The following is a 24,972-nucleotide window of genomic DNA, read 5'->3' as shown; positions in this document are numbered from 1 at the left end:
CAATGAAGCAGGGCTTCTTGCGTGCACAAGAATCACAATTTGCTACAAAGATAAGAAACTCCCAGCAGTGCCATAAGCAGCCAAAAGAGATTACTGCACTGAACAAACTGAAACCAGCTTTATATGTTGCCTGAAACATAGAACTCTACATGGGTGAAAATATACTATGCGCAGCTAGCCTCGTCCCCTGGTAAGCTCACAACATAAGGATACTGGAAGCAGGAAAATTGAGACCTATAGCCATTCAATTCAGGACCTCCAGCAAAGCTACTTTGGAAAATCATATCAAACCTGAAACACTCCTATCTCATGCTCCTCTGAATAAGTACTGCCAGAGAGAGACTACATTTAAGTTTGGATACGTGAAGCTACTAAATCAATCCCTGCCAGCAACAAACTGTAAGAAAACCAATAAAATCTTGATAAATAATGCCAGAAGGTCCTACATTGACCATCATCAATAAAAGGTGATTAATCTCTACACCTAGAGCTATCCCGTTAGACCCACTTGGCAAGGTTATGCTGGAATTTGCTTCCAGCCTTGTTCATAATCTTCAATATACATGCTATTCATGTCAAACTTAATGAAGAACAGGCCACAAAACTAGTTTTTTACATGGGGCTACATGTGAATGCCAAGGATGGATATCACAAACCCGGATAAGTGATGTATGTTCACAGATATTGGGAACCATACAGCTCGATCCCATTAAAAAATCTTCCAGATTGTCAGCAGAAGAAATACTGCAATTGCCCCTCCCTCAGATCCCAGGATGTCCAGATAAAAAAATCCCACACAAGGCACCCAGTCTGCTGCTTATAACGCTAAAGCGGGGTATGCTTTTGTGTTGGACAGGCATTGTGAGAGACTAAAAGCAATAAACTTTCAGCACTACGTACTGTGTGCACAATGGACAACCACATCCATGCATTCACATAGAAGAGAATAGCCGATTCAAGGTAACAAGCCACCCAGACAGTCACTTCAGGAACATTCAAATTTTGGGTTACAATTTAGAAACAAAAACAAAAGGCAACAACAGAAGGTAAAATTTATTCCTAGCTTTAAATTACACTCAAAATCTACCAGCAAAATAGCATTAAACCATAATACTCCAATTCCTTAATCCACTTTAAACATATTACCAAATGGAAACTACACTAGAGACCTAGAGCTTTTCAATCATGCACTCAGCAAAGCTATGCTGATTATTTTTTCGCTTAAGCTCAGTGTCATTAACCCAATTTATTAACAGCTAAGTAGTGTATTCAATCTAAAAATTTATTTCTTTTTGTCAGTGGTAAGAACTAATAACAAGTGTATTCAACCTATCATATCAATATACTAGTTAATAAATCTATTAATATGATATATAAACTGTTTAAGAAAATAATATATACTAAAATCATATTTTTTCTGGGCTGGGAGTCTGAGTCCAATATCATGCGTAGTTCAAATCCACTGGAGAATTCTAGGAAAGTAGACGCCTAGACGGAGGAAGCGAAACGGCAACAAAATCCCTCAATTTGTAACTTGAAACGCACAACTGTCTTCTTTACGAGCAGTAGAATATAAAAAGTTAAAGAGGGGAATTAGAAACATCCTTCTCCTTCTAAAGACCTAAAATACCCTTTCAATCTCAACTCGTCAAGATTCCAACTTGATTTGGTAAATCAATCTTACTCTCCATTTTGAGCAAAACCCATGTATTTCTTTCCAATGAAAAACTCAAATTTTAATCAATTTTGATTTTTTTTTTCAGGGTTCTCTTTGCTGTATTTAAATTTTGCTTCAAGAAAGCAGTGGAAATTGAGAAATCAACCACTACTATAAGGTGCCTTTCTGTCTCCATTTATGTTTTTGTATGAAAATTGTAGTTCCTTTTTTTTTATTAAGTTTTAGTTATTTTTTTTTGTTGATGGTTATTTTGTTGATTGATTTTATGTTTTTTTTTTCAATTATTGATTTCATGCGATGTGCCCTTTATTTAAGTTAAGGGATTTTCTTAATTGGATTGTAATATTATTTTGAATTTGAAATCTGTTGATTTTTTTTTGTTTGCTGATAAACCCTTTTTGTTTATGGCTTTGGTTGTGCATGGTGACACTTTTGATTTGTGGGATAGTAGCAGATTTTGTTTTGGCAAAGAAGAGTTGAAGATGGAGGATTGGGGTAAGAGATTTTATCGGTTTCTAGTCTTGTTTAGCTCTTCTATCCGTTTGAATTTGATTGGTCTAGTGTGGTTTTGAGGTTTGAAAGATACTGTTATAACTTGTAGTTGCTGGATCCAAATTAGTGTGTGGGGGTTGGTTTGGGTTCGTCAGATTGAACTAGATATCAGTGTATGTTTGTGCTTGGTAGAATATTCAACTGTGTATAGCGTGGGGTGATTGTTAGGACTGCTGGTCCAGATTATGGCTGTATTTGCCCCATCTTAGAGTCAGAGCTTAGTTTTTTGTTTTGTAAGCACATGCCATTGCACAATTTGGGTTTTGTGAGGCCTTCAAGTGACTTATATACATACTTCTTGAATATAGTTTGTTAATTATAAATTAAGATGACTTGATGTTTGTTAATTATAAACTGAGGGTAATGTTTCAGAAATATTTCCCCATGGTACGTACATGAGAAAGAAAGAAAAAGCTGGTAAACTAATCAAGAATTAACTTGTGTAAATGCAAGAACTCACCTGATGTGTGTTGGCTTCATATACAAACTTCTTGAATATAGTCCCTGCATATAAGATGACTTGATGCGTGTCCGTTATAGATCGAGGGCAGTTTTTTGGAAATATTTTTCTAAGCTACATGAGAAGAAAGACAAAGCTGTTAGACTAATTAAAGGTGATTGTGTAAATTTAAGAATTCACCTGATGTGGCGGGGCTTTACTGAAACTGCATTTGTTTCTAGAATCAAGTGGCACATTGAAACATTTTGTCGCACGTGTGCGGCGTCACGATGATCGTCCACCATCCCGGAGAAAAAATATGGTATATTGTCTATCTCTGGCAAATGTGGAGAGACAAGGAATTCTTCTATCTTATCAGTGGAAAATTTGAATTGGAGTCGCCACTTAGTATTCTGGTCATTAAAAACCTTAACTGATCTCAGAGATTGAGTACGAAGACTGGTTGCGTAAAGGGAAGATATTAGCACTCCAAATACACCCTAACTAAGGTAGACTGCATTGTTTTGTCTGATAAAATCTAAGTCGTTTTATGGTTGTGATTGTTGGTCTGGTCTAGGGTTCAAGACAAGCTCTCATTTAGAAGGAGGTTCCTATCTTAATGCGATAAAATCTAACCGTTCTATTGTTCAAAAAAATAATTAAATATCCAGAATACGCATTACGTGTAATGTCGTACCCTAGATACTAAATAAAATAAAATTTTTGTTGTTTTTGAAATTTTGATCAATGTTCTCTTGACTTTAATAAACTGGTTATTAAAGGCAAAATGCATGCTAAAACATTATTTTTTTGGTGTATGAAAAACACTGATTTTTTAGCTTTGAGACACTTGGCCGTATGCAAAAAATATTTTTTCTTTTTTAAAATTTTTTTTGTATTTTGAAAATCTTGACGACAACTGGATATTTTAATACCGAATTTATATTTTTACAACGTAAAAAATACTGCCCAATATTAATCAAAATGACATAAAAATTGCGCGGGAAAATTGTAAAATCTCCAAAAAATACTCTTTTTTGAATTTTTTCTTTTGAAAAAAAATGGGTCGATCATGCCTAAATACACGGGTTGGGCTCAGCCCAGCCCGTGTAAATAGTGGGTCTCTCCACTGTTCACATGTAACGTGAACAATAGAGAGAAAGGAGAAGAAGCAGTGGACGAAGAAGAGGGAGGAGGAGAGGGAAGAAGGCTGACCTGCGGTGGCTCACGGTGCTTCTGGCGACTGTGGCGGTGGCAACGGTGATGCTAGTGGTGGCTGGGGCACGGTGGCACGCGATGACTCTATTGTTTTCTTCTCTCTCTCTCCTCTATTTTTTATTATTATTTTTGCTTCTTATCTTTTTTTTTCTTGTTTTTTTTCTCTATTATGCTCTTTCTCTTCTCTTCTCCTCTCTCGTTCAATTCTCTCTCTCGGGCTCCTCCTTCTCTCTTGGTCTCCTATTTTTTTTTCTCCTTTTTTTCATCTTCGTTTCCCCTGTATTTATAGAAAAACAGGGGAAAGACATGGCTGGGGCGGCCCCTGTGCTGCCGCCCATCCAACACGTGGAAAGCTTTTTGGGCAAGTGGGTGTCCTTTGTTGGCGTCTTTTTGATGCTTTTTAGAGGAAGAAAGTCGGTGAAAACAAGGGGAAACAGTGCCGTCAAAACGACATTGTTTTGGGCTTCCCTTCTTCTTTTTTTAAATGAACGGTATATGAAACGACGCTGTTTTGGACAAAACGCACCGTTTCATTTAAAAGGAAAAGGCAGCAAAACATGATAGAGTTCACATTGGTCCTCAATTTGTGATTTGTTCAATCGAGTCTTCAATTGCAATTTTGATTGTAAAAATCAATTCAATTGCATCCCTGCCAAAAATCTAACAGCGCCCCTGAAATTATCTGCCTTTTTCACTTTGATCCTTGGTTTTGAATTAGTTCAATTTGACCCTCAATAGAGCAATAAACTTCTAATTTCTTTAGGCCCCTGATCTGGTTTTAATTAAACCCCTCTATTTACACGCCTTTTCCATTTTGGTCCTTGGTTTTTTATTTCTTCAATTAAGTCCCTAATTGGCCATCAAACTTTAATATTTATGCAATTAAGCCCCTGATTTGCCCAAAATAACTTTCAAAAATTATAATTTGACCTCAGAACTTTCATTTCTTCTAATTAAAGCCCAAATTAACTCCAAAATCAATTTTTCTTGCAATCAAAACCTCCATAAATTCAATTAAACCCTCAATAAAATTTAATTGAGTCCATAAACATTTGATTTTGGACTTTTCTTTCTCAAATTGAATTTTCTTTGTCAACATGGCTATCATTAGTCAACAAAATATTGTCAAATTTTAATTTTTATATTTTTAAACCTCCTCAACCAATTTTTGATCATTTTCTGAGCGTTCTGGCATCCTTTTTTCACTGTTATTATTTTTTATATAATATTTTCTTGATTTTTTTTGTATTTTATTATTATTATTATTATTTGTATTTTTATTATTTTTTATGCGGGATCAAAAATGGGTTTCAACACATTTCATGAGGATGTGAAACTTATAGGTTTCACTTTGTGCACTGTGGTTTTTCCCGGACCATGTAATTAGAACCAAACGTTGCTTCCTAGGAACCTCATCCATTGCCTGCGGTTTTTTATTGAAGATGTTGAAAAGAAAATAACAGAGATGGTAGTTTTGGTTCTATATACCTGAAGGCTATGGAAAGAACCTAATATTTTGACTTCTTCCTGACCAAGAGGTAGAGAATGCACAATTGGCATAACAACAAGAATGGTGGTTAGTGGTTACAACATTTCTTAATCCAGTAGTGGGACGACACCAAGTTTGATGATAGGCATTTCCACGTAAACAAGAGCGCTAATTCCTCGCAACCAGAAAATTATCAATTACAAATAAAGATATCAACAAAAAATAATATCCATGTTTTTATTGGTATCCATCAATAAAAAGTTTCTGTATATAAATATCGAGAGAATTATAAATGAAAATCAATGATTAAGAAAAAAGACTAGATATTAATTGCATTTATCAACCCTTAACACATTAATTGATATCTACTCCTTCGATGCACCAAACTTAAAACTTGCATAATAATTATCAACAATTAAGTTGATTTTTAAAAAAGCAAATGATCACACTTAATAAAACAAAAACCTTTTTTGATTAATTCCAAGTAGAAACTCATTTCCTTTGGATGATAGTTGACCATGTAATATCTGCTTAGAGTCTCTAGAACACAACAATTTATAGCATGGAGATCACATGAAGCTTTTTTTTTTTTTTTTTGTTTCTGTAGTATCCTGGTTATATATATATGTAGTTTTTCTTGGTTCAATATATCTGCAGGCCATAGATTTTGGAAATTCATTTTTGTTTCTTTATCTCCTCTTTTTGGTGTTTTAATATAATTTAGGTAAGCAAATATGCCTAACTTTCTTCATTTTCACAAGTTACCTCCATATTTAAATTAGTGACCACTGAATAAATCGGTAGTTTATCAAATTAGTAACAAATGCAATTTATTGATTAGTAATCCATCCAAACTTATTGTAAACGTGATTAACTAATGCAAGTAAGCTAGCAGCTCAACTAACAATAATCAAGTGGTAATGAGTCGATTAGGGAGAGATGACATTTCTGATTTGAATCTTACTGTATATATTTCTTAATCCACATGTAAAAATATGATCACTGGGAACGTCAAGTTGACGGACTCATTTCTATGGTTTAGCTCTTGGAAGTGATGACTCACTTATGGATTGTGTCACGGAGTGTATCCTGATATCAAAAAAAGAAGTAATATACTAATGAATATTACAAAAAAACCACAAAATTTAATCACTAATTCCTGTTGATTATATAGAGTCCCACTTCGAATTCAGATTAATAGCCTATGATCTAAAGAGTAGAGGAGTAGCTGTGGTGGTCATGATCTCCATGTAAACATAAAAGAGGTAAATGAAGCCTTCCCGTCAGTTTTTGATGATGTCTAGGAATGATAATTATACCTGTTTCTATTTATTTTATTTATTTGAATAAAGACGAGTATGAAAGGATTTTTATCTTTATAAAAACATGTAAAAATACTCAACTTATTAAGTATGGAAGTGTCATTAATTCTATGACTCGATGACCTTTATCAGAATTTATATATAAAAATAATTTATTATGTTTATAATTCCTAAATGTATACTAAAATAATTTATATAGTTTTTTTTAAAAAAAATTTGATTAAGTTTTTTTGATAAATATAAAATATTTTAATTTTTTTATGTTCTTTTTACTAGATTTAATAAAAATTAACCGTGAAAAAAAATTATATAAACCTCTAATGAAGATTAAGAATTTGCATCTCATATAAATTAATACAACTATAGAGGTATTTTGTAGGTTTTTTATCTACTTCAATTAAGAGTATTCTGTATTTCTAAGTTGAGTTAAGTTTTGGTATAATGGATAGAAAATGTCCTAATTAATTTGGACTTTTATGATGCTTAATAATGAGTTAATCTAGCTTATGATGCTTAATAATGAGTTAATCTAGCATTGAGATTTTTTTTCATAGATTTGTTTATGATTACAACCACGAATTGAAAATCCTTTAAAAAAAAACGTGGATGAATATTGAGGTTTTCAAGGAACCGGCCTCCTAGCCGAAATCTTACGAGATTACAAATTTATTTGATAAATTAGTTTTGAAAATCTTGTAAATTTAGTTGAATTGTATAATAACTGTTGTTGTTGTTTTGTTGCTGTCGTGCGTCTATCTTGTATCCGTCGAATTGTTATTTCCGAAATTTTTTGATTGACAACTCAAACAGTACTAAGATAAAATGTTTGGTTGTTTGTTTAGAATTATGGTTGTGATTGGTTTTTAAAATATTTTTTATTTATAAATATGTTAAAATTATTTTTATTTATTTTTTAAAATTTATTTTTAATATTAGTGTATCAAATTAATTTGAAAATTAAAAAAAATATTAATTTGAAGTAAAGAAAAAAATAAAAAATTTTAAATTTTTTTAAAAGCGTTTTTGAAATGCAAAAACAAACAGCATTTTATGAAACTCAGTTAAAGAAACATGTAAAAACTGTTTCATAAAAACTGCGTTTCAAACTTAATTTTTTAATAGGTCCTATGGTATAAAACGTAGTTTGATGTGTTACCAAACATCTTACTGTATTTTTTATATCACAAACACAAAAATTAAAAGTAAATAAACGCACCCTAAGTGGATTTGACAGACCATGTTAATATCGGTTTGTTTTTTTTATATTGTAAAAGTGTTTTTGAAAAAAATATTTTTTTTATATTTTTTTATTTTAAATTAATTTTTTTTGATATTTTTAAATCATTTTGATGCACTAATATAAAAAAATTAAAAAATTAAAAATATTATTTTTATATAAAATATTTTAAAAAATAAATATGAGGACGCTGTCAAAATCACTGCTGAGAAAGAGAAGACAATGATTTAATTTCCTTTGACTTTGTGTGTTGGCTTCAGCAAGAAGACCACATGCATTCATCGTATTTCACTTATACACGCACAGCTATAAATGCATGTCTTCTTCTTTTAAAAATATCTTTTGAATTGCATATTAAATTAATGCTATAAAAATCCTAAAATAATCTTATTTTAATATATTTTTAATTTACTTTACATCACTGTACTCAACACGATTTAAATACGGAGTTTTTGTAACTAAATAAATAGTTTTCAGGGAAAAAAATCAAGCAATGAATAAATTAGAAAATCTTAATCCTTAGTTATATTAGGATATTTTTAAAAGCAGAGTACTTCATTTGAAGTATTGTTTTTATTTGAGATTTGATTTTAAAAAATATTTTAAAAATATGTGCTGATGATATCATATTCTCTCTGATCCCCCGATTATCCAAGTCTCAAGTATGTTTTTTTGACATCCGCACCTAAAGATTTGGATAATGAAACTTTCAGATTATTCATAATCAGAAAAAAAAAAGTTGAGCTCTGACAATAAAGAAATTAGTGAGGTAATTACTTTAGTTCTCTTTTTATTTGGTCAATATTAAAAGATAATATTAGTAAAAAATAGCATTTACTAAAAAAAAACACTAAGTGAACTTGAGTCAACCAAACAAATTCGTGAAAGAAGTTATGCACGTCATTAAAATAAAAAAAAAACTAAAAGAAAAGTAGTTGAGGCGCGTGGGCCTGGGCCTAGCCAAGGTGCTTGGGTTTGTCTTTATTTTTTAAAATTTTTTAAAGGGACAAATAACATATCATCCGTTCTATTTTTTTTAAAAGGCAACAAATGATATATAATCAAAACACTTAGACAACACCTCAAACACCCTAATAAACATATTTATGACCTCAAAAAATCAAAATCAACCTAAACAAAAAAATATTTTTATGGTCAGATCTTTCTCCTAAAGACAAGGAAAAGGAAACAAAACACCCAAGTAAAATTACCATTATAAAATGGAATCCATTAACATTGATTTCAACTTTTTTAATGGTCGAAATCATCATCAACGACTACTTTTTCTCTTTACGCTGAAATCTACCATCCCCTCTCTTTTTCTTTACTCTCAAACAAAGGACTGGAAAATAAAGGAAATGATCTTTGATATCAAAATTGAATTTTTAACAACTAAAGGAACTGATCACCTATAAACAAAAAAAAATCGAGTATCAAAATAAGTTTTTTAATTGAAATCTGAATCCACCATCTATTTTACTTGTTATTTTCACTTTGATTCTTTAACATTTAATTTAGCCCTTTCTTCAAGAAAAAAATAATCAAATGGGTGCTAATATAGGCTCTAAATAGCTCAATTGCAAAAAAATAAAATTCATGAACTTTAAAATCCTAACTTGCTACCTACAAATAGTTCATTCAAAAGATCATGGTACCCTTGATTTGTATTAATCGTAAAATAAGTAAAAACCATTGATAAGAAAAGAAAAAAAACTAGGGACCTTTTTTGCAAAGCAAAGATAGGTAAAGGACTCCAAGGCTGAAATAGAGAGCCCCAACTCTAGCAATGGCATTAACATTGTTTTAAAACTCGGAGTGACCTAAATATTCACATAAAGATTTAATCACCTTAAATTTGTATTGGTTTGAGTTGGAAAAAAAAAATAGCCACCGATCAACTTAGGATTGACCAATTAAAACCCGGTGTCCATCAATTGCCATGGCCAACCACACACATCACATGCATGGAGTCCATTAATGGAATAAGAAGATTTGAAAAAAAAAAAAATTCATTGTACAAGACTATGAAAAAGACAACCAACGTTGAAAAAGATAGCCGAGTGGTAGCTTTCCTTCCAACATCTTTGAAAGCAGTATAGTTGAAAATAAGAAGCAAAATCTCCTAGAAATTTACTCTCAAGATCAGAAATATATTAGCTTGGCAACTTCTAAGCTCTTTCTCTTTGATGAAACCATTTTAGGAGTGCGAAATTTTCTTTTAATTTGGGCACAAATATTTTTACCAATTCCATCCTTTATTATTATTTTTTAAAATTCAATTATGTCTTTCTATTCATATAATAATAATAATAATAATAATCCAATAATTGAAGGGCAATTTTCAGGTTTTTTCCTTTTTTTTTATAAATAAAATTACAGCATTCCCAAACACTCGATCCATCCACATTAACCATACCCAACTTCTAAATTATTTGATCCTACAACATGTTTTTGCCGCCATAAGATTTATCTTGTGCGTGTTACATCTTCATCAAACATGCATCAGTCCTCTTCCAATTTGACAGAGAGGCATAATTATGGACCTGTTTGCCACTGAATATTGTGGACCACAGTACGTATAATTACGTGTAAGATCACAGCCACACACAGATGTGAATATGATCACATTCAAGAGAAAATTGAAAACATCACATTGGTTAGTCGATAGCATAATATTTATTAAACCTCAATTGTACGTGAATCTGATGCAAGGCATGAAACATGGGTAAAATATATTAATTTGGCTCAATATTTTTTTAATAAATAAAAATAGTTAAAATAAAATCGTTTTTTTTTTAAATCAACTAAGTCTTAACTAGATCGCAGGTTATAACTTGATGAAATTAGATCAATGTTTTTTTTTAGATACTTAGTGATCTAGACAACAATGTTCACGAAGGTTTAGTTAATGACAATAATGTTCAATGGTCTGTGTTCAAATTAATGTGATTAATATCTTAGTAATTTTCCCTCTAGTTAGTTTCCACCCAAGTTTCACAAGATTAGGTGATCAGTGTCTATAAAATAGTATTTGGGATACTTATTAGATCATTTTAAATTAAATTAATATTATTATTAGAAGCGGCGAAGACAGCATTTGTTTCTACTCATTTGAACTCAACATTTGTCCCGTTTTCTTTGGCACAGTAGATACTGATTTTATTATTATTATTATTATTATTATTAATAAATAGCATGCAATGCATGAATTGAAGTAGTCAACAACATTTCTCCCATTCTAAATCACATTCTAAATCAGGGAGTTTTTAGTTATTATACCATGTGGTAATATATAATATGTAGTGATAATAACTTATGGTGGCAAGTAATTAGATGATGAATTATTTTTTCTAATAACATATAGTTATTATTAGAGGAAAATTGTTTTTAATTTTACAATCTATACTTGAAATCAAATTTAATAATCAATCCTTTTCTTAGAGGAAATGATCGATCAATCCTTATTTCTAAAACAAAATCAATCATCAAAACTTAGACATAGAGAAAATAATCTAAAAAAAAACTATATATTGTGAATTTTTTATGTTATATATCTTAAAATTCAGTTAAGTATATAGATATGGTAAGATTTTCTAAATGTATTTGCGTGCATAACAAATAATTAATAACATGTGAGCATGTGACACTGTTTTAAAACTCAATCCAACCAAAAATTGAAATATTCTCCACCTAATATATGGCACTATATTTTGTTTTCACAAAAAAAAAAAAACTCGAAATTCTAATATTTTATAATTGAGTTTCTTAAACTATTTCTTTTACCAGGTTCGTAATTGCTTATATCAACACCCAATGTTTCTGATTAAAAAAGAGGATAAAATATTAGCATCAAATCCATATAATAATTTCAATCTCCAAAGCCACCGGCCACCTTCATGTTCGAGTCCTTGCTAATTTAAACCCCCCACTCGCACATCTTCAAGTCCATCAAAAACTCCACAAAACACTCTCCTCCTCTCTTCCCATATCTTCGAGCAAGACTATCCAAATACTCCCAGCTCCAACAATGGATCAACTACTAAAATGCGATGCAAATTATGTTCCTCTCACCCCCATAACTTTCTTGAAGAGAGCTAATGCTGTTTATGCCAACCGTACCTCTGTTATCTATGAGGGCACCCGCTTCACATGGACTCAAACACATGAACGTTGCTGCCGCCTTGCCGATTCCCTCCGGTCCCTTAACGTCCGGAAAAACGATGTCGTACGTTCACCAAGCTTTATTCTTTGAATTCTTTCTCCAGTTTTAGATGTATCAAACGTATCATCATTTTTAATTTTTTCTCCTGCTTATGTAGGTGTCTGTGTTGGCTCCAAACATTCCTGCAGTGTATGAGATGCATTTTGCTGTGCCTATGGCTGGAGCAGTTCTTAATACTATCAACACAAGGCTAGATGCTAGGAATATAGCCACCATTCTTAGCCATTCAGGGGCTAAGGTGTTCTTTGTGGATTACCAATACAAGGAATTAGCAAGTAAGGCCCTTAGTTTCCTGGATGGTGCTGTACCATCAATTATTGCTTGTATTGACGACATCGACACACCTACCGGTGTCCAGTTCGGCCAGCTGGAGTATGAACAGCTTGTCCAGAGGGGCAATCCAGGATACACTGGTGAGCTAGTTCAAGATGAATGGGATCCTATAGCCTTGAATTATACATCAGGAACAACATCTGCTCCGAAAGGAGTTGTGTATAGTCACAGAGGTGCTTATCTTAGCTCTCTTAGCCTAATTCTTGGATGGGAAATGGGAAATGCACCTGTTTATCTATGGTCTCTCCCTATGTTCCATTGCAATGGCTGGACATTCACTTGGGGTGTCGCGGCACGAGGCGGAACCAACGTTTGCATACGCAACACCAGTGCTAAAGACATGTACCATAACATTGCCGAACATGCGGTGACTCACATGTGCTGTGCACCAATTGTTTTCAACGTTCTGCTTGAGGCCAGGCCTCATGAGCGCCGCGAAATCACTTCCCCGGTTGAAATACTCACTGGAGGCGCACCCCCACCAGCCTCGTTGCTCCAAGAGATCGAACGTCTAGGATTCCACGTGACGCATGCCTATGGTCTTACCGAGGCTACTGGTCCAGCACCTGTGTGTGAATGGCAGAAAAAGTGGAACAAGCTTCCACAGCAGGATCAGGCAAAACTCAAGGCGAGGCAAGGGATTAGCATACTGACTCTTGCTGATGCAGACGTCAAGGACTTGGACACCATGGTTAGCGTGCCGCGTGATGGAAAGACAATGGGGGAGATTGTCCTGAGAGGAAGCAGCATCATGAAAGGTTACTTCAAGGATCCCGAGGCAACTTCCAAGGCCTTCAGGAATGGATGGTTTGCTACTGGAGATGTTGGTGTCATTCATCCTGATGGTTACCTGGAAATCAAGGACAGGTCGAAAGATGTGATAATTTCTGGTGGTGAAAATATCAGCAGTGTAGAATTGGAGTCTGTACTCTACAGACATCCAAGAGTCCTGGAAGCAGCTGTGGTGGCCATGCCACATCCTAAATGGGGAGAAAGTCCTTGTGCATTCATCTCAGTGAAAAAGAACTCCAACGGAGACACGAACGATGTCAAAGAATCTGATATTATCGCTTACTGCAAGAAAAACCTTCCCCATTTTACGGTTCCAAAGAGAGTGGAATTCATGGCTGAGTTACCAAAAACCTCAACAGGAAAAATTCAGAAGTTCCAGTTAAGGGCTTTGGCGCAGAATTTTGTTGTCAATGAGATATTGCCAAGCAAGAAAATTACTGGACCCAGCCAACCTTCAGCTTCCGGTCGAGTCAATACAGAAGTAACAGGATATGGTCAGGGCCATGAACAAGTTCTTGCTCTATCTCGTCTTTGAACTTCGAATTCCATATTTAATTAAAAAATGAAAAATGATGTGCACAGGGTGATTTAATACGTAATTTTATTAAGCTTAATGAACGTAATTTCTTCTATTTATCCTTTTCCAATGAAAAATAAAATATAACAACTACGTACGAGGCTTCTCTTATATTAATATTTTGTTTTCATTTTAATATTGGTCTTTTTTTTTTAAAGTTCATTTATATTTTGAGAGAGAGGCGATCTATTTAAAACCATAGTTATTACTTCCCGATGTCTCACAATAAATAATTTTTGTTTACTTTTAATTATTACCTCTAATTTTACCATATTAATTATTATTCATCAATATTATATGAAATAAACAATTTTAATTAGACTCAATCTCAAGATTTGAGTTGAATAAATAGCTAATTAACGCCATGTGAGTCAAGGAAAGACCAAACTAGTGGCACTAAAATATATTAATTATGAATCCCATGTTTAATTAAGAAGTTGTATGAGAGGTCAATGAATAATATTTAATAACTACTATAGTTTAAAAATAAAACAAAGGAAACAAGAAATATTTTATGAAGCTGACAGTACCAACCATCGTTCGTACGTACTTGCATGGTTGTATCATATATGAAGATCAAATCTGCTTAACAACCCTAGCTTTGGCTTTCTCTTGATGCAAGCTGACAGTCATTAGAGACATATCAAACTCAGAATTGTTTTTTTTTTCATAAAAAAAAGAAGAAAGAAATAGAACCTATGTTCTTGTTTGAGCTAGGCAGGGCAATGCTTGCTCTTTTGCAGCTCATAAGGATCCAATTGCAATTCTTAGAAGGTTAATTGGTCGAGAGACATTCTGTATTTTTCGTCATTAAATTCAAATGAAGTGATTTTATTTATTGGTATAGCGTTATTGAGGCTTCCGTCGATGAAAATTGACAAGAAATTATCACGCTAGTATATTACAATTATTCAAAAATATAAAAAATATATATTATGTGTGTTAGTATTATTAAGTACCAAATAATACATGATGCTTGAACCAATAAAATATTAGTCTAGTGATTAAAACATTATTATATCCCTGCAAGGGTGAGAAAACAAAGTTCAATTTTAAAAAAACGTACTTGTTGAGAGGGGTAGTCACGGATCCTGAACAAGACTAATCTCACCTTTTAAAAAAGATGTGGGGATATTCAGGTAAGCGCAAAAAAAAAAAAATACATTATGAAAGTTAGACAGTTGATATGATTTTTTGAAATACATAATATAAACTCATTTAAAAAATAATAAACATATAACTAAACACCATATGGTTTTTAAACATAAAAGTTATCTTGAATTATACATAAATAAATCGTACTAATAATTATAAATGATGTACTACCAAGTATAGGCCGTCACTAATGTATTTTATGTATAATTTTATATTTTTATACATGATTTTAATTAAAAAAAAATAAGATTATCGGTCAAATATGTGAGATTCTTTGCACAAATTTACGAGGATATATGATTGTGCTAGGCGCTACAAGAAATTGAAAGATATATTTCTTTCAAAATGCTTTCTCCCTCGAACCTTTTAAACTTTTTGGTCAGCTGAAAAAGCAAGCGACCATTCAAAGTAAATCCACAGCAACAGGGAAGCATGGGACACGAACTGAGTCCACAGACATGGACCTGTGTAGGATCAATAAAGTCCTGTGCCATTTTCTTTCTTTTCTTCTTCTTTTTTAATGAAATCGAAGGCCTATTTCATAAAGCCGAAGAAAACAATATCAAGGTTGTTGAGACTTGAGAATGTACTGACGATTCTTTAAATTTTGGAGTAATTGAAGAAGACAGCTTTTTCTATGGTTTTTTTACCCAGTTCCAAACCCACAGCATGTGACTTCTTAATTATGTTATATTGGGCTGCCACACTTTGCATTTTCGAATTCTTTTTGTCCTAGAAAAGTGAAACTAGGGGAGGGGGAGAGGTCTTTTCTGTTCTTGTTGAAGAAAATTAATCATGGAATATAAAATGTGAGATGGCCATCTCATACTTGAGTTCTGATTTCCCAAGAAACATTATCTAAACGTTTTTCATGAACGTAGTACTTGAATTTAGCCAAAAATTCTCTTTGAAATGAATTTAATTTCATATATATGATCTTCAAAACCATAATATTATTTGCTAAAGACAAGGGTTGATCAATTATATATCAATTATACAATAGTTATTAAACCCGGCAGGTCAACCTAACAATCTATTAATAAAGAACTTGACGAATCAATATGTCAAATTCATAACTTAGATTTTATATTATTTGGTAGATTTGTTTCTCACCTTGGAAAAAAGAGCAAATTGAACACTCATAGTCAAATAATAAATGTGTTCCCATCATATGATGTTGATCAACAGCTTCCAGCCATAAAAAATTCAGGATTCATTCACGAGAATGGATTTTCCATTTGTATGTTGACCGAAAACAAACAAAATCCTTGTGCCCTACAGGCTTTTCCTTGGAATATATGGGTGGCTTCCATGGTGTCCAAAATAATTCCTTACTTATATATAATTTAATTTGAAGACTACTTCTATATATCCCATCCAGGAACTCTTTTCTTGCTGGAGTCTACTTCTATCCCAACCATGGGAGATTAGAAGGTTAATGCGCCTAGTAACTCAATATGCATCATAATTTTTTTTTGTGTTGAGTGACTGATAAATAATATTTTTAATTATTTATAAAAAAAAACTCAATGATCTCTTCAAAATCTATGACATTTGAACAAAAAAAAAAGGAAAAAATTTAAGTTGACTTAAGTCAACCTACCTTATTTATGATTCAAATCCAAGATCCACCATTTTATCGACGAAAGTTTATTGCTTGATATTGTTCTCTGGGACCTCCTTCACGCATGCTATTATTTAGTCACAAAAACTCAACGTGTTTCATGGCTACTCATTTTCTAGCTCTGTGTGAACACGTGAAATACGAGGCATTCAGGCGTCAATCCTGCCAAGCCAACACACAAAGTCAAAGATAATTAAATCTTTTTTTTTCCCGAAGATTCCAGCCCTTCCCCTAGTAACCATGGATGCTTCATCTGTAAAATATGAAAATGGTGCTCAAGACATTAAATTAAATTAAATTCTGATGGTGTTATTTACCAGCGAGAATAGGGCTGTCAAATCAATCCGAATGAACAACAGAAATTTGGATGGCATGATTTATTGTCGTGAGCACCATTTTCATATTTTACAGATGGTTGACACAAGGAACACAAATACTGTTGCTGGGCACACCTGAGGAACACAAATACTGATACAAGGAGAACACAGAGGAGATATTGAGCGATTCAATCGTTCCCACAATTGGCAAAGCTGTACTGAAAGTCGTATCAACTTTTCCATATTCTGTCACAAATACAGTGAGAAAAGGCTACACTGGAGACCTCTACAGAACCAAATGAAACATGAATATGTGGAAAGGCATGCTTTTTTGCAGAGATGCAGTTCACAACAAATCTTAAACCTAGTTAAGTCAAGTAACTCCCTAAATACTCAGAACCATTGCTGGAATTGTGTTTTCATTTAATAACTCGATGAAAAACTCCCGTGGATGCAAAATTAAGGCAATTATCCACCCTTCAATTCCCAGGGCTACAAGATGAAAGATCATGTGAAATGTATATGATACAATGAAGCAGGGCTTCTTGCGTGCACAAGAATCACAATTTGCTACAAAGATAAGAAACTCCCAGCAGTGCCATAAGCAGCCAAAAGAGATTACTGCACTAAACAAACTGAGACCGGCTTTATATGTTGCCTGAAACATATATAGAACTCTGCCTGGGTGAAAATACTATGCGCAGCCTCGTCCCCTGGTAAGCTCACAACATAAGGATACTGGAAGCAGGAAAATTGAGACCTATAGCCATTCAATTCAGGTCCTCCAGCAAAGCTACTTTGGAAAATCATATCAAACCTGAAACACTCCTATCTCATGCTCCTCTGAATAAGTACTGCCAGAGAGAGACTACATTTAAGTTTGGATACGTGAAGCTACTAAATCAATCCCTGCCAGCAACAAACTGTAAGAAAACCAATAAAATCTTGATAAATAATGCCAGAAGGTCCTACATTGACCATCATCAATAAAAGGTGATTAATCTCTACACCTAGAGCTATCCAGTTAGATCCACTTGGCAAGGCTATGCTGGAATTCGCATCCAGCCTTGTTCATAATCTTCACTAGACATGCTATTCATGTCAAACTTAATGAAGAACAGACCACAAAACTAGTTTTTTACATGGGGCTACATGTGGATGCCAAGGATGGATATCACAAACCCGGATAAGTGATGTATGTTCACAGATATTGGGAACCATACAGCTCGATCCCATTAAAAAATCTTCCAAATTGTCAGCAGAAGAAATACTGCAATTGCCCCTCCCTCAGATCCCAGGATGTCCAGATAAAAAATCCCACAGAGGCACTCAACTCAGCCTGTTGCTTATACGCTAAAGCGGGGTATGCTTTTGTGTTGGACAGGCATGTGAGAGAGTAAAAGCAATAAACTTTCAGCACTACTGTGTGCACATTGGACACCATGAACTGAACAAATTAGTTGCATACAAGTACAAGGTTAAAAGCTGACGACAACCACATCCATGCATTCACATAGAACAGAATAGTCGATTCAAGGTAACAAGCCACCCAGACAGGAACATTCAAATTTAGGGTTACAATTTAGAAACAAAACAAAAGGCAACAACAGAAGGTAAAATTTATTCCTAGCTTCAAATTACACTCAAAATCTACCAGCAAAATAGCATTAAACCATAATACTCCAATTCCTTGATCCACTTTATACGTATTACCAAATGGAGACTACATTAGAGACCTAGAGGTTTTCAATCATGCACTCAGCAAAGCTATGCTGATTATTTTTTCGCTTAAGCTCAGTGTAATTAACTAATTTATTAACACTAAGAAGAGCATTCAATCTAAAAATTTATTTCTTTTTGTTAATGGTAAGAACTAATAAGTGTATTCAACCTCTCATATCACATTAATAAACCATCTAGGTGCCAAGTGATAAGAATTTAAGATAAAAAAAGTTTGTTTTTTTATGATTTAGTCTTGTACTTGCTAATATGATGGTCATTGAAGATTTATATAGTCGTTAATTTTAGGATCCGTGTAATTAATCAACGTGCGCGCAAGCTGACCCAGACATTCACGTTAATAAAAAAATATATAAAAGTTAATAAATCTAGTAATATGATATAAAAATTGTTTTAAAAAATAATACTAAAATCATATTTTTTTCTGGGCTGGGTTTTAAGTAAAGTCTGAGTCCAATATCATGCGTAGTTCAAATCCACTGGAGAATTCTAGGAAAGTAAACGGAGGAAGCGAAACGGCAACAAAATCCCTCAATTTGCAACTTGAAACGCACAACTGTCTTCTTTATGAGCAGTAGAATATAAAAAGCTAAAAAGGGGAATTAGAAACATCCTTCTCCTTCTAAAGACCTAAAATACCCTTTCAATCTTAACTCGTCAAGATTCCAACTTGATTTGGTAAATCAATCTCTCTCCATTTTAAGCAAAACCCATGTATTTTTTTCCAATGAAAAACTCAAAAATTTTAATCAATTTTGATCTTTTTTTATCAGGGTTCTCTTTGCTGTATTTAAATTTTGCTTCAAGAAAGCAGTGGACATTGAGAAATCAACCACTACTATAAGGTGCCTTTCTGTCTCCATTTATGTTTTTGTAAGAAAATTGTAGTTCTTTTGTTTGTGGGTATTCTAGAATTGAAATTAGTATAGAGGAATCAAATATAAGGTCTGGATTTTCCTCTTTTTTTTATTAAGTTTTTTTTATTTTATTTTTGTTGATGGTTATTTTGTTGATTGATTTTATATTTTTTTCAATTATTTATTTTATGCGATGTGCCCTTTATTTAAGTAAAGGGATTTGTTAATTGGATTGTAATATTATTTTGAGTTTGAAATCTGTTGAGTTTTTTTTTTTTTTGGCTGATAAACCCTTATTTGTTTATGGCTTTGGTTGTGCAGGGTGGCACTTTTGATTTGTGGGATAGTAGCAGATTTTGTTTTGGCAAAGAAGAGTTGAAGATGGAGGATTGGGGTAAGAGATTTTATCGGTTTCTAGTCTTGTTTAGCTCTTCTATCCGTTTGAATTTGATTGGTCTAGTGTGGTTTTGAGGTTTGAAAGATACTGTGATAACTTCTAGTTGCTGGATCCAAATTAGTGTGTGGGGGTTAGTTTGGGTTCGTCAGATTGAACTAGATATCAGTGTATATTTGTGCTTGGTAGAATATTCAACTGTGTATAGCGTTTCCAGTTGGGTGATCGTTAGGACTGCTGGTCCAGAATATGGCTGTATTTGCCCCAACTTGAAGTCAGAGCTTAGTTTTTTGTTTTGTAAGCACAAGCCATTGCACAATTTGGGTTTTGTGAGGCCTTCAAGTGACTTATATACATACTTCTTGAATATAGTTTGTTAATTATAAATTAAGATGACTTGATGTTTGTTAATTATAAACTGAGAGTAATGTTTCAGAAATATTTCCCCATGGTACATGAGAAAGAAAGAAAAAACTGGTAAACTAATCAAGAATTAACTTGTGTAAATGCAAGAACTCACCTCATGTGTGTTGGCTTCATATACAACCTTCTTGAATATAGTCCCTGCATATAAGATGACTTGATGTTTGTCCGTTATAGATTGAGGGCAGTTTTTTGGAAATATTTTTCTAAGCTACATGAGAAGAAAGACAAAGCTGTTAGACTAACTAAAGGTGATTGTGTCAATTTAAGAATTCACCTGATGTGCTAGGGCCTTACTTAAACTGCATTTGTTTCTAGAATCAAGTGGCACATTGAAACATTTCATGAGGATGTGTAACTTTTAGGTTTCACTTTGTGCACTATGGCTTTTCCCAGACCATGTAATTAGAACCAAACGTTGCTTCCTAGCAACCTCATCCATTGCCTGCGGTTTTTTATTGAAGATGTTGAAAAGAAAATAACAGAGATGGTAGTTTGGGTTCTATATACCTGAAGGTTATGAAAAGAATCTAATATTTTGCTCTTTCTCCATGTAAATTTTTTCTATCTTAAATTGCTAGATGAAGTTCTCTCTATGTTCATGTTTTTTATTTTGCTGATTTAGTCGGCACATCTTTTTTTCAGAGGATGTGCAAGTTCCACCTCTCCTTTCAAAAGAGCAGCCTAAAAATAAATGGGATGATGAAGATGTGGATGAAGATGATGTGAAAGAATCGTGGGAGGATGAAGATGAACCAGCTCCGGTATGATTGATAATGTAATCTTGATCTCACATTATTTTATACTTTATCTATCACTTTCAAATTTCAACCAAAGTCACCTAAAATGTTGGATGCTATTATAGGTCCGGGAACAACATACACAGCTATTTATGGAAAATGGTATGATAGGGATAGGCTTCTTTGACATTTAATGCATATTTAATTTGCGTTAAATGTTCATCTAATTTTGTTTCCTCTTGCTGTGATTGGGGAAAAATTGTTATAAGAACTTATGAATGATGCGTCAAACTACAATCGTATAAAATTTTTTCTTCCAAGTAAAGGTATGTAGGTAGCTTTCATTAGAAAAGAAATGCTCGGAATTTATGATTCGGAAGGAGCTTTTATGCAATCTGGAAAAACATGTGCATATCTCTTGGAGCTTTAGATTTTGTTCAAGCGGAGTGGGAGCTTGGGAAGGGATGGAAGAGAATATTTTTGTGGGCACGGGTTCATTAAGAAAAGTGTACAGAAATGTGATGCTGACATATGGCATGCAGATGTATATTATACCTTAGCTTATTTTATGCACTTATAAACTTTTTTATTTGAGTCCCACTGTTACAGAAATATGAAATGCTGCATTCCATGTTTATATATGGTGGTGCTTGATCTGTAATTATTGTATTTCTTTATGGAATTGGATCAGGCACCTGTAGTGAAACCTCCTCCTGAAAAGGTTCCTAAGAAGTCCGCAGCAAAGTCTACCGAAAAGAAGGGAAAAACTGTTCAGGTGCTGAAGGAAGAGAAACTAGATCCACTAGCTGAGAAACTTCGCCAGCAAAGGTACTCAATATGCAGCTTTTTTCTCTGCTAATAATTTGAAGTATGAACAATTCATAATAATTTTATACATCGCATCTAGCCTATGTGTCCTTGATTTTCTGTTTCATAATTGCTACATGTGGCAATGACTTCTGAAAAATAATCCAAGTACAATTTGATAATTTTTTTCCACCTGTACCAAATTGGATGCAACTGAAGGGAAAAAAAAGTTGCTAAACTGGAATAGATGGAAGACGAATTGAAGTTGAGGATTTGCTAGGAAACACATTATTCTGTTTTTCTTTTTCATGCTTCTTTACTTATTTTTGGGAAATTAAAATACCTGTTCTGGAAACAACCTAACAAGATTTTTATGACAAGGTTATTAATATTTCTTGTAGGAAATGAATTCTAATCTAATCATAGCTTTACTTATAAATGTTAATCAAAACATAAATGAAGCATCTGGATGTGGGAATAAAAGTTAAAAACTCCAGTGTCATGCTACTCCATGAATGATCTACCTAGCTCCTTGGAAGGGAAACCGTGTTAGATCTTCTGCTGCAATTTAGAGACTTCAAATTGTAGAAGTTTATGATTTTGCAATGGGGAAACAATATAGTAAGCTTTTATGATGATAAAGTATATTTAATTGTTCATGTTTATCTGAGCATTTTTACAACTTTAATGTGAGGAATGTCAGGACTAAGCTATTGCTGCTGTTTCTTTTGTATAAGATTTTCACCTTCCTTGAGTTGCCTCTTTTAATTGTTCTATACTGAGGGTTGGCTGCCTATGTCTTTTTGCTGCTTTACAAATATATGAAAAAAGAAAATTTTCTCAGTGCTTAACCATTTAGATGATGATTTTTTTTTATTAATATGATAGTATGATTTCTTAACAAAACCTGTTTCAGCTAATAGTGTCCTTGAGGTTTTGTTCTGATCATGTTGGGTTTGGTTAAATGTTGTTTGGCAGCATGATTTTAATTATGTTGATTTGTAGTTCTATGTGCTGAAACTTTTCAGGCAATTTAGTTACGAGTCTTGTGAAATTTTGCAGTACGCATGTTTTGTTTTGACTTGTTTCAATTTATAAGTTTTTTGTTTGCCTTTTCCTTTAAGCAATGGTTTCGTAAAGATTTACTCAATTATAGGCTGGTGGAAGAAGCTGATTTCAGATCCACTACAGAACTGTTTGCTAAGAAAGGTGATGTGAAATCGCTTGATAGTTTCATACCAAAATCTGAAAGTGACTTCTTGGAATATGCAGAACTTATTTCACATAAGCTTCGCTCATTTGAGGTGTGTTGAATTAGCTTTAGTATGTTGATAGTAAAAGGTTGGTGCAGTTTTTGACCTGGCCAAAAAAAAAAAACATTCTCTAATGCAGAAAAGTTACCATTATATCGGTTTACTTAAGGCAATAATGAGACTGTCCATGACTGCCATGAAAGCTGCAGATGCAAAAGAAGTTTCGGCCTCTGTTAGTGCAATTGCAAATGAAAAGATAAAAGCTGAGAAAGAAGCCACCGTTAGCAAAAAGAAGCAAGGTACATGATTCCACTTATTTTTCATACTAAGCATCAGTAAGATTCTTAGACATTTTGAAACTTTATGTTTCTTTTGAGTCATGGATTTTGAAAAGCTAGTTAAATGGAATTCATTGGTTCAGAAAAGGGAAAAATTTTCAGTACTCCTGTTGTACGTGCGCCTTCTGCTAAGATTTCATTACTCTTTTTGAGGAAACCCATATGCAACCACCAGATACTGAATTCTCACCGGTTGTACTGAAGATATTACAATTTAGAATGTTGATGAATATAACACCTTGCTTTTTATTCGTTCCTTGCAGCTGGGAAGAAAAAACAGCTTCATGTTGATAAGCCCGACGATGATTTGGTGGTTAATCCCTATGATGCTCTTGATGATGTTGATTTTATGTAATCTGTTTTGGTAATAGGCATTACATTGTTGGGCTCATTGCGTTTCATCAGAATCACATTTACACCATGATTGATGAGTGAGTGGATGATGTATACAATGTTGTTAGAAGAAAACTTTGCATTTTTGCCTTTGTTTTCAGCTGTTTAGTTAAAACCCTTGAAAGACAAGGACTGAATGTCTTTATACTCGTTTGTATGGAGGTAAAAGTAAAGTTGAAATAAGTAAAGACACTGCATGGTTCTCACATTCATAATGGAATCCTTTTTACCATCTTTCCTTAACTCTAGGGTTATATTATTCGACACAGAATGCAGAATCATAAGGCAAGCAAACAAAGCAATAACATCAGTTGCTGCTTCAAATACAAAGGGAAACAAACTGAAAGATATCCATCCTGATGACAGAGATCTTTCTATGGTTCCTTGGACAGACTACTAAAAACAATATTTCATATGAGGGGTTGGTTGATGTTCTCTTGGCATCCGAAGGATGGTGGTTTCTGCAATCATGGAAGTCACAACATATGGATCCATGTTTGAAGCATGCCTTCTGTCCTCAAAGCACCCCTTTCCTTCCTTCTGTGTTGCGGCAAACATGAAAGGCAGCCTGCGATTAGCTAGCAACACCCTGTCAATCGCACATGATGACTTCATAGCCTATTTCATTTCTCATTGACGTAGTACTGAAAATGTGAAGAATTTTCAAGTACAGGACAAAAATAATAATCAAGAGGGTGGAATAAAGTAGTGTTGCTTCCCATCGACAATTTCTAATTCCATGCCTGATAATAGATATAAAGACTCGATATAGCAGTATAAATTAATATTAAATGATAAAATTAAAAAGAATAATTTTAAAAAAAGTAATATAAAAAAATGCCCCGAATCAATTTGGATTAACTTGATTAACTTATCATCCACAATATAAGATTGGGATAAAAGAAATTATATTTTATTTGAGAACCAATTTTTGATAAAGAAATAAAATGTTGAGGGTTAAAAATAATAATAAAAATAAATAAATCAAAATGATAAGAAAACAGAAATCAAAAGAACGAGGATTAAACTTGAATAAAAAAAATTAAAGGAAATAAAATAATGAGGGAAGAAA

At 33.3% G+C, this 24,972-nt stretch overlaps 2 protein-coding genes across 8 annotated transcripts; both read left to right on the top strand.

Moving 5' to 3' along the window:
• Positions 1-1,595: 1,595 nt before the first annotated feature.
• On the top strand, positions 1,596-24,108 carry LOC133671719 (uncharacterized). Of its 7 annotated transcripts, none has more exons than XM_062092570.1 (9): positions 19,221-19,373; positions 19,469-19,540; positions 19,874-19,946; positions 20,995-21,133; positions 21,235-21,271; positions 21,801-21,937; positions 23,073-23,220; positions 23,309-23,468; positions 23,771-24,108. In XM_062092570.1, the coding sequence occupies exons 4-9, from the start codon at positions 21,114-21,116 to the stop codon at positions 23,860-23,862; spliced, it is 594 nt and encodes a 197-aa protein (XP_061948554.1). In that variant the 5' UTR covers positions 19,221-19,373; positions 19,469-19,540; positions 19,874-19,946; positions 20,995-21,113; the 3' UTR covers positions 23,863-24,108. The 7 variants fall into 7 exon arrangements, with proteins under 7 accessions (XP_061948552.1, XP_061948551.1, XP_061948554.1 ...); XM_062092569.1 differs by having other exon boundaries at positions 19,222-19,373; positions 21,015-21,133; XM_062092568.1 differs by lacking the exons at positions 19,221-19,373; positions 19,469-19,540; positions 21,235-21,271 and adding exons at positions 1,596-1,669; positions 1,764-1,835 and having other exon boundaries at positions 21,015-21,133.
• LOC133671054 (trans-cinnamate:CoA ligase, peroxisomal-like) lies at positions 11,804-13,918 on the top strand. Its single transcript, XM_062091673.1, has 2 exons — positions 11,804-12,160; positions 12,255-13,918. The coding sequence occupies exons 1-2, from the start codon at positions 11,963-11,965 to the stop codon at positions 13,815-13,817; spliced, it is 1,761 nt and encodes a 586-aa protein (XP_061947657.1). The 5' UTR covers positions 11,804-11,962; the 3' UTR covers positions 13,818-13,918.
• Positions 24,109-24,972: the final 864 nt, after the last annotated feature.

This window comes from Populus nigra, chromosome 13 (genome assembly GCF_951802175.1).
Source record: "Populus nigra chromosome 13, ddPopNigr1.1, whole genome shotgun sequence".
Lineage (NCBI taxonomy): Eukaryota > Viridiplantae > Streptophyta > Magnoliopsida > Malpighiales > Salicaceae > Populus > Populus nigra.
The sequence above is the reverse complement of the archived record's forward strand: the minus strand, read 5'-3'. Positions and strand labels throughout refer to the sequence as shown.

Excerpts from the sequence above, each read along its gene's own strand:
- LOC133671054 (XM_062091673.1), top strand. The coding sequence starts at position 11,963 with ATGGATCAACTACTAAAATGCGATGCAAATTATGTTCCTCTCACCCCC. Across the intron at positions 12,161-12,254 it reads ACGTCCGGAAAAACGATGTC|GTGTCTGTGTTGGCTCCAAA; the intron begins GTACGTTCACCA and ends CTGCTTATGTAG.
- LOC133671719 (XM_062092568.1), top strand. Across the intron at positions 23,221-23,308 it reads ATAAGCTTCGCTCATTTGAG|AAAAGTTACCATTATATCGG; the intron begins GTGTGTTGAATT and ends TCTCTAATGCAG. Across the intron at positions 23,469-23,770 it reads CGTTAGCAAAAAGAAGCAAG|CTGGGAAGAAAAAACAGCTT; the intron begins GTACATGATTCC and ends CGTTCCTTGCAG.